Source organism: Bacillus rossius, chromosome 3 (genome assembly GCF_032445375.1).
Source record: "Bacillus rossius redtenbacheri isolate Brsri chromosome 3, Brsri_v3, whole genome shotgun sequence".
Classification (NCBI taxonomy): Eukaryota; Metazoa; Arthropoda; class Insecta; order Phasmatodea; family Bacillidae; genus Bacillus; species Bacillus rossius.
Genome location: NC_086332.1, coordinates 60,270,092 through 60,286,647, shown reverse-complemented (window position 1 = coordinate 60,286,647; position 16,556 = coordinate 60,270,092). Strand labels below are relative to the sequence as shown.

The window sequence follows — 16,556 nt, the reverse complement described above, 5'->3', positions numbered from 1 at the left end:
TGTGTAGTAATGTACATTTCGTTAAATTAATAATTTAAAAAAAAGTCTAAAAACATTAAAATAATTGCAAAAATTAAAAACGCTATTACAGAGCTAAGAGAGCTTGAAAACCCCTTTAATTCTATAACAATCACACCACCACTTACTGACAAATATGCAACCAATTTTTAATGCTTACCACTATATATTCTTTACAAAACCATTGTACAGTTGGTTAATTAAACATATATTTTCTCAGATTGTCTTTTTCCCCGTGCTTTACATACCAGTTTAGAACATTTGTATTGTGATTTATGTAAAACCACAATTGGAAATTTAATATTAATAGGAATAGTTGTAAATAGAGAGTAACATTATGTATCTAAGTTCACTATGTGTATTATGTATAACCATCTTACTTAATTAGAGACAATAGACAAGTGTGATTATTAACTAGGATTCCTTACCATTACGGTCCGTTTTATTTGAATATTAGTATTATCAGTCAAGGCAATGCTAATCATATCCATTTGTTTGACTGTATATATGTCGTGTCCATCTCAAAAGTTCTCCAACTGTCGGTGGGCATGTTGCAAATATACATTAATTAAAAAAGAATAATAATTTTAACTTTAACAAGGAAGATGTTTCTTGAAGTGACACGTACATAAATATTTTTGGCACAAAGGCTACATATAAAATAATTTTATATCATCACACAAAAAAGTAAAATAATAAAAACATTAATCATTATACAACAATCTGTTTGTGTTACTCGCTGTTATATGGTTATATGGCAAATTTGTGAAACCCTGGATGTTAGGGACAGTTATATAAATAATTGCTGTTACCATATATTTTTCATATCATAATGTTACGCCACTTCATGTGGCGGCCTGCAGAATTCCCAAAGGTCGCTCAGCGATTGATAACGGCGGGGAGAAGAGGGGGGAGGGAGTAGTGATGACCCTTGTATTCCGGGCAGGCACACGTGGCATGCCTTACGTCAATGGATGGCGCGTACGTCAGTGGCCATGCGGGCCAACCAGCCAGCTCCGAACCTGGCGCGTGTTGTGGTCCTGTCTGCGTTCGTAACAATATTCACACAAATTTTATATGTTTTGCTCCGGCTAGATAGTTTCAGTGGTTACATGAGAAGTTGAAAACCGTTAGTCCATGGCTGATTTCATTGCATTTAACGTAATATGAGTTATACTCAAAATTCACAAGTAATTATAAGTTCAATGCAATTCCCTGATTACTGATTGTTATTATTTTGGTAAGGATGTAGTTTAAACAATGTCTTATGTTGAAACACTGACTATGATTAGTGTAAATCAAATAATTTGAAACTTCCTTAAATTTAAAATACTTGATGCTGATTGGTGTTCTGCCTTGCTAATGACTCATCGCCAGACGAAGCAGATAGACAACACTGACTTTAGTAGCATGAAAATGCTAAAATGTCTTTAAAGTTAAATAAAATCATACTGAAATAGTTTTTGTTTATATGTAAAAAATAAAAAAAGTTTGTTGCCAAGTTTGTAAGTCCTCAGAACAGTCTTATTATTGCAGTTCAAATGGATCATCTTAAGTCAAAGAGCATACATTATTTAGAACTGTCTTAGTCTAACACAATGTTTAATAGAAATATAAATTACTGAAAGTGGTAAAACTGAACAAATAATATTTAATTTAACAATATCTGCGCAGATTTATCCGCACAGAATAAATTAATAAATTACTATAACTGGACTTATATTAAATATATTACAACCACAGTTTCTGATGATGATAATCTAATATTTTCATACCATCAAAGATGCATTGAAAAATTCATGAATACGTAGCTTATTGAAATATTATATATATTTTTTTTTTTTCACAAAACAGTTTTTAGTTAGAAATAACTTGGGACAGTTAAGTTTTGCTGAAGGTTATGAATGGCACACTTAAATTAAATATGATATTATAATATACAATATTTGAAGAGAAAAAAAAAATCATAATGAAGCAAAGTGGGTCAAATGGGCGATGTTAATTCAATAGACAATGTGTGTGGACTGTATATCAAGTTTAATCAGTGCTGTATAGTACAACATAATTATAACTGAACCATGATAAACGTACCTGCTTTCCTCTTCCTGGAACGGTGAGCTTTATTTTGGCATCTATCACATTTCCAAATCTTTGGCATTTTCTTCAGACTGGGAGTGATACATGTGAAATGTAAAGTGTGAGAGCAATTCACACATGCCAGCAATCTGCCTCCACAGCCACATGAATCACATACTGCTGCTGAATGTCTGATTGCACAAAATAAAATAACAAATATTATGCTAATATTTTTGATGTAAATTAAAAAATAAAATGATTAAAATAATTTTTTTAACTAAAGTAATGTCAACTGTATTTTAAATTACTAAATGACTACTGTGCTGCAACTTCCAAGCACACTCATCAATAATTACATTTATGCACACAGAAAAAAACTTGCATAAAAGAAATGCAATAAATTTTACGCTAAATACTAGATTCAACAAAATTAGCTAACACTTACAGAAACACCCTAATCCATCTAGCAAACAATTCTAACATTACACAGGTTTGAAAACTACTCAATATTTAAAAACCTTACCTACATAAGTTTCAGGATTTATATGAATGATAAGTTCTTTACAAAAGGTTTATCTTCATATTATCATTTGAAATTGCCAGTATTGCAGACTTGTATTCTTGAATCTCCTTTGGGGGTGAATTTATTTTTACAGCACATCTCATTACTCAATGTTAGGTATGTTTACAGTATTTCAGTGTGTGGAAAACTGGTTTATTTATCCTGTTTTATCGCATAATCGTCGCACCAATATTTTAGGGCATCAAAATTTGGATAAAAAATACCTCTTGCGTAAACGTTGCATGATGTTTTGGGTCCCGCTATTAGAATCAGAGCGCTTTGTGTGGGTATTTTTGAAGTTATACTTCTTTAGGCGCGTTATGAAAAAATGATGGAGAGTGAAATTTTAAGATGCGCGCGCATCACTGTAACACAAAATTAACAGTTTGAAGCTGCGCGCGCACCATGTGACGATATTTTCACAGGAAGATGGCGGACCCACGTGTATGAACATAAACCCACATTAGGGGACATACCAAACGTATTGGTATGCCAAATGAAACTTTATGATAGTGAAATTACCATGGAATTTATTTTGGTAAACTAAAATACATAGTAAAGATTAAATTCCAAGGTTTAAAAAAAAAAACACATTATTTTGGTATTACATCAAATATAATACACATTTTCCTCGTAACCTTCTGTCAGAGCAGTGGTTGTACTGGGCGGTCGATATGCTGAAGGGCCGTGGTTCAAACTTGGCGGTAGGTACTTCTTCTGTTTACTTTTTTTGAAGTTATACTTCTTTAGGCGCGTTATGAAAAAATTATGAGTGTGAAATTTTAAGATGCGCACGCATCACTGTAACACAAAATTAACAGGTTGATGTTGGCACACTCGTCGCCTCTGATCACTGTTTTCATATTTATAATATTTATCCACATGTTTCTAGTTTATACATTCACAACACGTGTTTTAGTTTCATACAAGTGCGAATTATATATGTGCTAATAAATTATATTCAGTAGTGATTTAAATTTAATATTTTGATTAATATTTTTTACTATTCGTAAATATTAGTAAAAAAAATTGTGCCTTTACTCTTTTCAAGTGCTCCAATATAATTGAGGTTAACTATCCGTATGTATTATTTATTGATATAAATTAAAATATTATTATTTAATATAACTAATACTAAATATTATTGTTAAATATTTATTATTGATTATTTAATATTTACAAAAGAAAGAAAGAAATTTAATAAAACATTCAATAAAAAATTTGTGATAAAAAAAATTAAACATCAAATTAAAGTATTAATTTATAATATTTATTATTAAATTGAATAAATAATAAAAATTTAAAAAATAAAGAACAAATTTAATGAAAACTTTTTGATAAAAATGTAAAGCGGATATTAAATTAAGAAAATAATAAATATTTAAAAAATGAATAAACTTAAATTAAATTTTTGAATTTATTATTAAATTTATTTATTTTCTTTTAAAATATTAAATAATCAATAATAAATATTTAAAATTAAGAATCTTATAATATTTAGTAAAAATTATTTTATATACATATATTTATTATTCTCTAAATTTTTATTTATTTAATTTTTCAAATTTAAACTGAACTTTATTGACTGTGTTGACTAACTTTTTCCAGCCCTTTTATTATTTTATTGTAATTAATTATTTGCATGTAAATAAAAACTATTTTTTAATGATGCCAAAGAAGTATAACTTCTCACGCACGTACATAAGTACACTCACCTATTTTTTTCTCTATATAAGAAGTATTTTAAAGTATAAATCTAATATTTATTCGGACATTATCACTCACTTATTTAATTAACGGAAATACGAAGTTGTCTGATGTGTAAATTTTCTTATAAAGGTGTTTGAACGTTATAACCTTTATCTGTTTGTCTGCATCGCCGCGGTGTACCGCTTATAAAAATGTAGCCAGCGCTAGTTGGCATCATTTATGTTTGGTTATGTTGCTTCCCGTAAAGAGCGCGCACACAAAGTTGAATATCGATATTGATATCTTGCCGATTGCAAGCAACGCGTGCTCTCTGTCGAGTGCTGAGTTAACTACATTTGATGGCCCGCACTCTTTCGTGGTGAGTGTGTACTACGACAATAGTTACGCATTAGTTCACATCACAGATTCAAGTGGCTTGCGTTCGGGTCACAGATTTTCTTTTTCTATTTAAAGTTGAAGAAAGGTTTTTTTTTGTTGCATGACTAATCATTTAAATTGTTTGGCGTGCTCTTGTATAGTCCACTTTTTAAAATAAAAGTACTCTCCATGAATGGGTTTTGTTATTATGAATAACTTTACCCAAAATAAATTTTTTTCCCAGCATAAATGTTGCACCCCTACTTTTCAAACTTGATTTTAGTATAAAATGTGCGACGATTATCCGATAAAACACAGTACTTTATGGTTCACCATCGCTAAGGCAACCAGCTGCAAAGTGTTTTGTTTGTTTGCATGTGAGAAATAACAATTTGCAAACTATATTGTGCTGCAAATGCTATTTATTATTTATTTTGTGATGTTTGGAAACAAATAGTATTTTATTACATTAACCACAATTTATAAACTTAATGACCATTTAACAGTTTTTTCTAACATTATTGAATGTCAACATGTGACTGGTTGATGCTTTTGCGGCACGGCGCTTCAAACTTTAAATGAGTTTGGAGGCACAAGGTGCAGTGCATGATGGTTTTTGGTATGTTAAAAGTCTGTGAAGTCCAGCTTAAAATGATCCAACTTTCGCAGCTGTGACTGACGGAAGCTTAATACTGCATTAAAATTGTGCATGTCTGCTCTTATTTAGTGTCTATGACTTCGCTAATATGACTTTACTGCAACAAACACGTTATCGTGTTTTCACTTCATGTGGGCCAATAACGAGTGATATAGGGTGGGTCCATTGCACCATCCTATTCGGTATGCCACTCCGGCCTGTGGCTTTACAAGTGTTTTAGATTATACTTAAAGCCTTGAACTAATATTTGAACAATATTTTGGGTGAAATATAAGTCTCCATTATTTATAAACAAACATTGAAAATGAACAGATATGCACACATATATGCACACCCAAAGCCAGAAGCCCTAAGACACAGTTTTAAAGGTTCTACTAAACTGAGACTAAACTACTATCAGCCATCATAGCATATGCCTCAAATCCATTTCTTTACTATCCTTAATATTACAGTTGAAACTAAAGTTTTCATATTTAACAAATTATGCAGTATACATACTTTTTTTTTACTGTAGCAATGTTTGTAACACTTTAATGAATAGGACTAGTCTTCATAATCACGACACATTGAATTTAATAATTTGTTTATTTAGTAAACCCAGTTTTTATTGGTTATCAAAATGTGTTTTTAAATAAACAAGCAAAGTCAAAATAACTGAGAAATTACTACATGAAATTCATTCAGTTGACTAGAGAAAAAACATACATATCTATACTCAAAGTTGCAAAGAGCAATTAATATCATGAATTTGAGCTAATTAAATATAGTTACTATAAAGGTGTTATTCACTCCTTCATTGTCTTGTAAACAAAAATATCTAGTGACTACAGTGGTGGCTAGTAAGTGAAATAAGGCCAGTGCTATAAAATGTGTATTACAAGGGAGCAGGTAGCATATGGTACCCTTATTTATAGTGTGATGGTTTCAGGGTTTCGGGGGTCCAAAACATGCTTAGATTTTACTGAATGCATGAAACAACTGCAAGTCTTAGTCAACAAAACATTTAATGTAAAAGTTAAAATGTTAACAAACATTAAGCTATGGCCAATGCAACTCAGAGCATTTCTGCTGATAGCAGTAGTTGAAGTCATACAAACCTGGTCTCAGTTGTATCATTATCCTCAGCATATTCTTCAGAGAAAGGTTTTTTAACTTTTTTCGAGGATCTCTCTTTTTCCTTGGGGCGGCATTTATCACAAAACCAATCACCTTGAGGTACCCTCTGGACAATCACACAACAAAAAATACAACAAACTTCACTCAAACTGCATCTTTATCCACTCATAACATACTGCAATATGCTTATGTTATGTTGTTCATGAAAATAAACCCAATTTATTAAACATATTTTATAGTTTAACATATTAACACCTCAATTTTGCATCTCCAGATTTAAAAAAAAAAAAATCTCAGGACCAAATGAAAAATTTAATTCACACTGTCGCAATACAGGAACTCAACTAATAATCTTATTTTAAATTTATACATGAGTATTGAAAATTTTTTTTTTTATAAATTACAATCCTAGTAACATAACACCAATCAAAATTGGGAATAACAAACTTTTATATAAAGCTATTTACATGTATGTGACAATTACAGAGTAAATAAAAATGAATGATAAGTATATGTATGCAGAATAGCAACAAAATATAATATGCTACAAAATAATTTTTTTTAAGGATAAAATTCAAACCACTAAGATTAAGATACTTCTGTTTATACATGACATTCAAGGAAATAGCAGCTGATAAAACAACGTAGCGATGGCCCGATATCTGATAGCAAATATTGTTTATCTGTATAATCTGAACTTTATATCAGCTATTGGTAAAATAAAACCAATATTATCGGTCATCTGTTATATAATTTCAAAGCTGCTTGGAAGATAACAAGGAAAAAATTTGTGTACAGTGGCTCAGGATACTGGCGCATAAGCAACATGACACTGTTGTTGCCGGTACTTCTCTGTCTGCTTCCAGACTTACTTAATTTCTAGCATACAATGCAAGAGAAGAGGGAGGGGAGGAAAAGGGGGAGTGGAAAGGCCTGAGCTCACTCTCACACACACACACACTCACACACACACATTAAGCCACAAACTCTAAGAAATAAGTATCATATATCCTGATGCTCCCGACATGTTTTTAGTCTAGATAATACACAGTGGCTGACCCTTATGCCAGCCCACCCTCCTTTCCTCCCTCCATCATAGGGTAGTAATTGTACCAGCTGACAGCTCAGACAATTATCCTTTTCCAGCCTGACCCTTAAAAAAAAGGGCCATCTGGTGTCACAGGGGGTAAAAAAAAAAACCTTGGCACCTTTTAAACTAACAGCATCCATTGAAGAGAAAACAAACCATGCTAAGCTTTAACTATCAGCTTTTTTTTACACTTAAATAAAAAACATTAAAAAAGCTTAAACGATGGATTCTATAATTGCATGATACAATTGTATTTATTTTTTATTAGTTTTTCCTAACTTAACAGAATAAGTTGTATGTTTTTGCGGCTCTGCAATTGGAAGAGAGAGAAATGAATTGCTAGCAGCTGCTTATCCTGTAAACAGTCATTCCTTCAACCAGAGCCATCGTTATCTCCCCAGCCACCCCCCTTTTACATAGTGGCCACTCACAGTCACCAAAAATATTCCCTGATTTCCCTGATTAAAAATTCAAAATTTCCCTGATATTTACAATTACAAAAAAAAAAACATTCTTTTGATGAAATAATATAATATTATAGAAAGAGATTACTCACGTTTTAGCACCCTGCTGTATTTTCTTCATTATATACATACGGAAGTTCGTTAAATAACATACATTTTAAATGTCACTTAACATTATATCATCCCTTTCAATGACCTGCAGTCTGTTTTGTTTTATGGCTCTTCACAAATCACAAATAAAAATTAATTAAATACACACTAGCATATCTTGTTACAAATTGCAGCAATTTCAAATGCACACTACAGTTTTCATTTATGATAATTATAAATTATAATGATAATGATAAAGCAAACAAGCAAATTGTCAATAAACCAAAATGTTTTCTCCGCAATACATGTATCACAGGAGCATCCTGTTGGAGAAATAAATTTACTTGGTTGAAAACAGGAAGTGAACTGCTAAGAAAATAATAGTAAAGTTTCATAAGTGGATCCTGCATTAGAGATTTTACATTTTCATACTGTGAAGTTGAAGACTCTTTTAAGGATCACTACAAAATACAGTAGAACCCCTGTCATACACTTTTCAACGGAGGGCACAAAAATGGTGTATGATGCGGGAAAGTGTATGAAAAGGGAATGGCAATAATGAAATTTTTTTCCAATCCAACATATCAGCACAGTGCCAGATTAAACATAAATATATATGTGTAAATAATTGCATTATATTAATGAAAGATATGAATTCATCATTATATTATACATATAATAAAACCACCAGAAATGTAAAATACAGTCCATAATCAAGTAAAGCTGACATGAGAAACAGTGGCCTTAAAAAATGTTATGAAGTCCTTTCTTGGAGGGGGGGAAAAGTCACCAAGACTAAATTAGAAATTAAAAAAATTAGGCTATTGTAAAAAAAAATCAGAAATTTTTGCTTGTTTATTACATTTTACAAACAACTTTATGCAACAGAACAATTTTCAATAAATTTTAACTTGAGAAACGTAAAATTCAAAACAATCCAATCGTAAAAAAACAATAACAAACGGATATATTCAGTTCAAAGATAAACGACTGCACAAAATATGAGATCCGTGCCTTGGTAAAGCACGTGCACCATTTTCATGATCATTTCTTGTTTGCGCCACTAGTCTCGCTTGGTGCTGGCCATAGATGCTACTAGCGAAGTGCACAGTCTTCCTGATACTATCCATATCTATGGTGTGATAGTTATTTTCTTACGTTTGCAAATGTAAACAATGATCGTTTTTCAAAATAAAAGCATTAAAACTGAGTTTATAAGGAGGAATATAAAAAAAATTTGTGGATTTTAGGACTTTTCCGCTTCGCAAAAACGTATGAAACGGGAAATTAATGGTTTTATAAGTGTATGTTCCGGGAAAGTAAACCATTGTAAATATAGTACTTTCGACGGGACCGAAATTAATCGGCGTATGACACGGGAAAATGTATGAAACGGGAACGTATCATCGAGGTTCTACTGTAATAGCTTTAGTGCATCCCATTGTTCCAGCACTCTGTCAACTGAATCTAGGAGAGAGAGCCAACGTGTGCTAACATATTTCAAGATTTTGTGTGACTTTGCCTCACATACCTCTTGATACACTTTCAGATGATTCTGGCATTTTGAACTTTTTTCCAAGTAATAGAAAATATTAACCAAAAATGTCACAATGCTAATTGTTAGCTGTGCACTGGCTTTTTTAGCAGCTAGATAAACGAGGTGACATGAGCAGCCTTGCACAACAATAGCGGGATGTTTTTCTTTAACAAATGCCACATCTTTGTGCCAATCATAGTATTGGCATTATCACATGCAAACACAACACAATTTTTCCAAGAAATTCCAAAACGTTCAAATACCTTATTCAGCACAGAGAAAATACCAGATCATGTGTTGTCTGTACTCTCAACAAGTGATAACAGTACAGTGCAAATTTTACCTTGTGTTTGATTTAAAAATGAAACAACTAATGGATAAATCTTCACTGCATTACAATCAGTACTCCCAACGATAGCTAAAGCAAATGGTCCACTTACTAAAGATTCAACAATTTCACTTTTAGTTTCACCAGCCATATACTCCACTAAGGCAGATGTTTTTGTTCTCGCACAGCTGTATTTCTGTGCAATTTTTGAGTCCGGAAACATAGCTCTATACAAATTACCGGAATGATCGGCTACTGCTATCGGTAAATTGTATTCTACCAGAAAACTTGTAAACAATAACTCTGCGTTTGTTACTTTCGTTTCTTCAGATGTAGCGAAAAACGACGATATAGATTTATTGCTCGTCACGGCTTTAAAATGTTCTGCATGTTTCTTTGATTCAATATGCCGTCTACAGTTCATCCCTTCCACCATGTGCAATCAAAAAGTCACACGTGCATACATTACAAAACGCGTGGCGTTCCGAAACATTTTAAAATGACAAGCATGGCCATTCTTTTGAATAGTTTGGTCAAAAGTTCTGAAGAATAACGTGCTCTTTTTTTGCCCCAGATACACATTGTTCTGTCACACGCTTCATTTCTACAACCGGTACTGAAGAACACAACACTATCGAACAACATAAAAAGGTTTCACGTCTGTAGACACGACAAAAACACATTGATGAAAAAAATGGCTTTCAAGAAAGTAAATAAAACACAGGTTAGCCAAAGTACCGTACAAAAATTATCGTGATGTAAGTAGCTAACAAACGATAAGTCCGAGAATATGTACCAGTTGTATCGTACAAAGGACGTAATACCATACAATTTATATTACAAAACACAAGAATTAATCTACTTATTTCGACAGTACATGCGCACATTTATTAGTTCCTTTATCTGCGCAATCACGTGATGTATTCGAACTACGTTCACGAAACACGCACATCAGAAACGGAATTTTTTTTTTCCGTTACCATGCAGCACAAAGCCTTGTTTCCGTAATAAACCAGCGATGTTCCGTAATTCCGTGATAAATCCGTAATAATTACGGAAAATCTGTAATGGTTGGCAGCTCTGCGGAAATATACATGACAAATAATTCCCGGTATTAAAAAAAATTCCCTGACATTTCCCTGATAATTCCCAATCAACGTGATTTCCCTGATAAATCCCGGTTTTCCCGGTTTTCCCGGTGAGTGGCCACCCTGTTTTATCCCTCTCTCTTCCAACCAAGATGCATTCTTTTGATGGGTATAGATCACTATTAACAAAGGAGAATACTTGTACTAAAAATATTTTAGTCACACTACTTCAGTTTTGTTAAAATTCTGAAAAACAGCAAGATTAATTGCGCCAAATTTTAACTGTATTTACTTGGTGCTGAATAATCACACATTTAAAAGCGACAACGCAAAATTCCTGATGCGTTTCCGCATTTGCACAACACCCAGTTTTTAAGTCTTTTGTATTAAAAAAGTGCTTAGCTAAAAGCTATAATGATAATGTGTTCACCTTTCTAATGTAACTCCATACCTGAGTTAATATTATTATTGTAAAAGTAATTTTTGTTTTATAATGTTGGTTTTTTATTTACAAACTTTGGCAGGTGTTTAGTGTGTGGTATGTAGGATATGATGAAAATGACCATTGTAAAGACTGTAAGTTGTATAATTGGAATATTTTTATGTAGAAAAATATTTAAGTTATCTTAGTTTTCATCGTTGACTTTGAATCGAATTAAAAAAAAAGTTTTTGTACAAATCTGTTTTCATTACTATCATAGAAAAAAAAGACAACATTTTGTTCAAAGTTGGAGCCATGTATACACAAAAATGATCTAAGAAATACAATGAACTAAAAAGCAGTGATACTTACCACAAGTTTTAATTCTTGATCAAAGAATGTGTGTGCTGATATTGAGCACAAGTCAAAAGAGTTTTTCTTTATTTATTAATTAATAGTTAATGGAATACAATTTGTCATGCTACTAAGCTGCAACAATTGAGTGTTTGCAAAAGTTATTTCCAGAACAAATGTTTCCATATTCATTAGAAAACCAAAGGAGAAAATAGGGTGTAAATATTCATTAAATAGTTACCCTCTTTTATCGCATAATCGTCGCACTCGCATAATTGTCACACCCATATTTTAGGCCGTCAAAATTGTGATAAAAAAACTTCTCGCGTAAACATTGCATGATGTTTTTGGTCCCGCTATTAGATGCCGAGCGCTTTGTGTAGGTATTTTTTACGTATAAAACTATGTATTTTAAAGTACAAATCTAATATTTATTCGGACATTACCACTTACTTATTTAATTAACGGAAATACGAAGTTGTCTGACGTGTAAATTTTCTTTTGAAGACTTTTAAAACGTTATAACCTTCATCTGCGTCACCGCGGTTACCGCTTACAAAAATGTAGCCAGCGCTCGTTGCAATCATTATTATTTGGTTATGTTGCTTCCCATATAGAGAGCGCACACGTAGTCGAATATTGATATCTCGCCGATGCATGCAACACGTGCTATCAGGTGCAGAGTTAACTACATTTGATAGCCCGCACTCTTTCGTGGTAAGTGTATACTACGACGGTAGTTACACGTTAGTTCACGTCACAGATTGAAGTCGCTTACGTTCGTGTCACAGATTTTGTTTTTCTATTTAAAGTTGAAGGTTATTTTTTAAATGAATTATTAATATAATTTGGTTAGCGTGCTCTTGTATACTCCACCTTTTTTTTAAATAAACGTACTTTCCAAAAACTGTTTGTGTTTTTATGAATAACTTTACCTAACAAAATTTTTTTTTTCGCATAATCGTTGCACCCCTACATTTTAAACTTAATTTTAGAATAAAATGTGCGATAATTATGCGAGAAAACACGGTACTTACAAGTATATTGAAAGATTATGCATGTAACTCAAAATTTCAGTGACTGCACAGAAAGAATAACCAATCAAAAAGTATTTCATTACTTTTTAAAAAGCTGTCTGTTTTAGAACCACATGTATCTACTTGTAAATGTTATGTTAACAATGGCATATGCAGAAAGTTTGATTACTGTTATTGTGTGTATGAATTTTATTCATAATAATATGTACATAGTGATCAAAACATATTAAACATAGTGTTTTGATGAATTGTTACATAGCTTTATCTATAGCATTCATTCCCAGTTTTTCTGTAAACAGTAATGTATGGAGAGAAATGATTACAGAGAATATTTACTGGTAAAACTTGTTCCCAGTTGCTATTCACCAGACATATGTGAGGTTCGAAAAAATTTTCAGTTAGAGAGCTCTTAATGGAATCATACATAATAATGTTAAAAACATGTTCTTAATATGTCTTTAAGCTTAATACATTAAGTACAAAAAATTTGCTGACACAGTTTGTTAAATGCTCTAACCAACAGAACATTTTATTAAAACCATAAAAAAATATATCAGTTATTAGATTGGTAAATATTAATTATAGGAACCTGAATCAGAATAAGGGTTTTTCACTATCGGGCCATCACTAAAAACAACTAAATAGTTCATATTGTATCAGAGTTTGGACATACAATTCTGAAGGCACTTGATAAACCTTCATAAGACTTGGGCATTTCATTAGAAAAATTTTTTTTAAGTCAAGTTATGAAGGTAGAAAATTTTTTGTTCAACTTTGAAACTAGCTATACTGTGCAGACCCCACCATCAGTTATTACATTATTAGTTAAGCTGATTGAAGCTGATTACCAAGTACACACCAGATACTGTTTGGGGAACAAAATCCATTTTCTACAGTCCCGATAGTATAAATATTTTGTCATTAAAAACATACTAAAATAAAAAATACACAAATAAAAATTTGGATGCTTTAGAATCAAATTCAAGCAATTTTAATATTACAGTTTCATTTTATTTTTACTTCTCCAATTTACCACCATTTACGGTACTTCCGTGTAATATGTAGTATCAACAAACGTTTTGGTATCACTTTTGTCAGTTTTATCACAATTAATTATAAAATCTTGTTCTAATTTATAATTTATACTCACTGTAAGCTTGGGTTTCAGGCAGTACAGGTGGTGACCTCGATTGCAGCCGTCACACAGCAACATGTTTTCAGCATCTTTCCTACCACGGCACAGCCGGCAAAATGCATTCATAGCAGACCTTCGCCACTGGATGCTGTTGTCTGTCAATAAATATCACCATGTTAAGTAATATATTCCATGATTGATATGGAAATTAATTAGGGATGTGCAAATCCTTGATTTTCAGTTTGGATCAAATCCGATTCGAATCCCTGGCAAGATTTGAGATATGAATCTGATTCTGAATATAAAGCACAGAATAATTCAAAATAACTGATTAATTTATAAATAATGTGTGTTCTCTTTTTTCTAACTGTAATTACTGGCAATTATAATTGCTTACACTGAGATTGAAATGTTTATAATTATATTAACTTAATTAATAATAAACCCTCTAAATGATGAAATTCAAAACATGAAGCAAGTTTCAAATATTCCCTACTTGGCCTATCTAATTCAATTGGTTTTCAGAAGTTTCAGAATACTTTTCCTTGTGCAGCATTAAATGTTTCTTCATACTTTAAGTACTACCAGAGGTGCATTTAAGCTCACGTGCACACATTTTACACTTTGACTTAAAATCTGAAGTTTTAGCAAAATAATTCCAAACAAAGCTACGCCAACTATGGTGTTTTCGTTTTGGCGTCACTGGCAGCGCACATGCACTATCATGACTGTCGGAACTCATTTTTTCTTCTAAACCGATATCTGAAAACTGTTTTACCATGAAATATTGTAAATTACAATTCAAGACTCAAATACAAAGACCAGTACGGAGGTTACGTTGAATTTGAAGGAATGCGGCGCCGGAAGGAAATCTCATCAATGAGCATATCAATCGCAGTTGCAGGAAATGTTTCGAATTTTGGCAAAAAAAAAAAAAAAATTAAAAGTGTACTGCAAGTTTTATATTAAAATAAATGGTTATATGACAAAATCTGCCATGTGAAACAAACTGAAATATACCTACGTGCTCAACAGTGATACTTGTTGAATAAGGAAATTATTCATCGCATAAATAATTACAGGGAAATTAATTTTCTTTGATACATCATATTACCTATAAATACTTACGTAATAGCAGCCTAATTTGATTTTTCACTGCTAGTATTTTTGAGCTGTATTGAATAAATTAAAAAAAATTGTGAATATCTGTAATACTGTTCGAATCCATGTAAGTACAACGATTCCGGGTTCGGGTAATTGTGGATTCGAACCGTACTCGAAAAATATTGGGTACCCGCACATCCCTAAAATTAATTAAATAACAACATGAGAGAAACTATAAAAAAAGAGGAAGCAGTTCACTATAAAAGATAACAGAATATCACAAGAATCACACAAAATACAGTAGACTCCCAATTATCTGGGTGTGGGTTATCCTGTTTGCGTGTTAACCATGCCATATTTCACTTTCATAAACCATGAAAACAAAAATAATCTTTGACTTTTTATTTCCATGCATGCACAATAGCAATTGCATTTGTGTACTATGAAATACAATGCAATGAATTAGTAATGAAATAAATTAATAATGTAATGAACAAAAAACAATATTTTACTTTTCCTAAATAGCTATTAGCTTACTTCATTGCATAATTATTTCCGACGCCACCCAAGTGTTCAGCTAACTTTTATATTCCGCCATTCTGCATGTCAACAGCATCTCTGGAGAGAAAAGCCAGAAGCTTTTTGGCCTGGTTTACCTTGCGCCACTAGAATGTGTTCGTGATAAATGCACTAGTGGCAAATCATGGCAGACAGGTCTTTAGTAAACAACAGAGTCTGGAATTACGTTCACAGGTTAAATAAGCTTTCTAATAATACAAAACATTAAGTTTATGCTTTATAAATTCTTATTAGAACTGAAATATAATCTATATCAATAACATTAAATTATTATTTTGTAACTCAGAAATTTCTGTAGTGCCTACATAGGAAAAAAAAAATGTTATTCTTAAGCCCTGTTATGCAAACAATGCAGTACGTGAATTTTTTATTTTAATTTTAGGTTGTTTAATATCTAAATGTTATTCAAAATTTATTTTAATGTACTTCAAATGTATTAAGATATGTATTAGCACTGTAAATTAATCTAAACAGGAGTAATCTCTTGATTAAAAAATGGTAGTCATTAATAACACTTACGTATAATGAAAATGAATTATTTTGATTTAAATACTCTCTTATGGAAAAAAGTATTTGACACTGTTTTAATTAGTACTCTGTTTTATGGGAACTAATCAGGTTGTTACTTTGAGGGACGGGTGTCACAGTGTTTGTCTAAATAACCTTGGTAAAAAAATTTCAATTGATCTTTTTTGCTTTAACCATGTTTTTCGGTTATCCGTGGACCCCTTGCCAGTCATTACCCTAGATAATCAGGAGTCTACTGGAAAACAATAACACAATAGATTGAATGGGTAACATTAAGTCACTTGAGACAAAGAGATGAGATGAA

The 16,556-nt window shown here is 31.9% G+C and overlaps 1 protein-coding gene across 2 annotated transcripts in view; it reads right to left on the bottom strand.

The window, feature by feature from the left end:
- LOC134530761 (bromodomain adjacent to zinc finger domain protein 1A) overlaps positions 1–16,556 on the bottom strand; it is a 158,831-nt gene that overhangs the window by 52,190 nt on the left and 90,085 nt on the right. For both annotated transcript variants that reach the window (XM_063365909.1, XM_063365910.1), the window contains exons 19-21: positions 14,057–14,196; positions 6,479–6,603; positions 2,110–2,285 (exon numbers count right to left, since the gene is read on the bottom strand). In XM_063365909.1, coding sequence (XP_063221979.1) covers positions 2,110–2,285; positions 6,479–6,603; positions 14,057–14,196 — 441 coding nt within the window. The remainder of the gene's footprint in view (positions 1–2,109; positions 2,286–6,478; positions 6,604–14,056; positions 14,197–16,556) is intronic.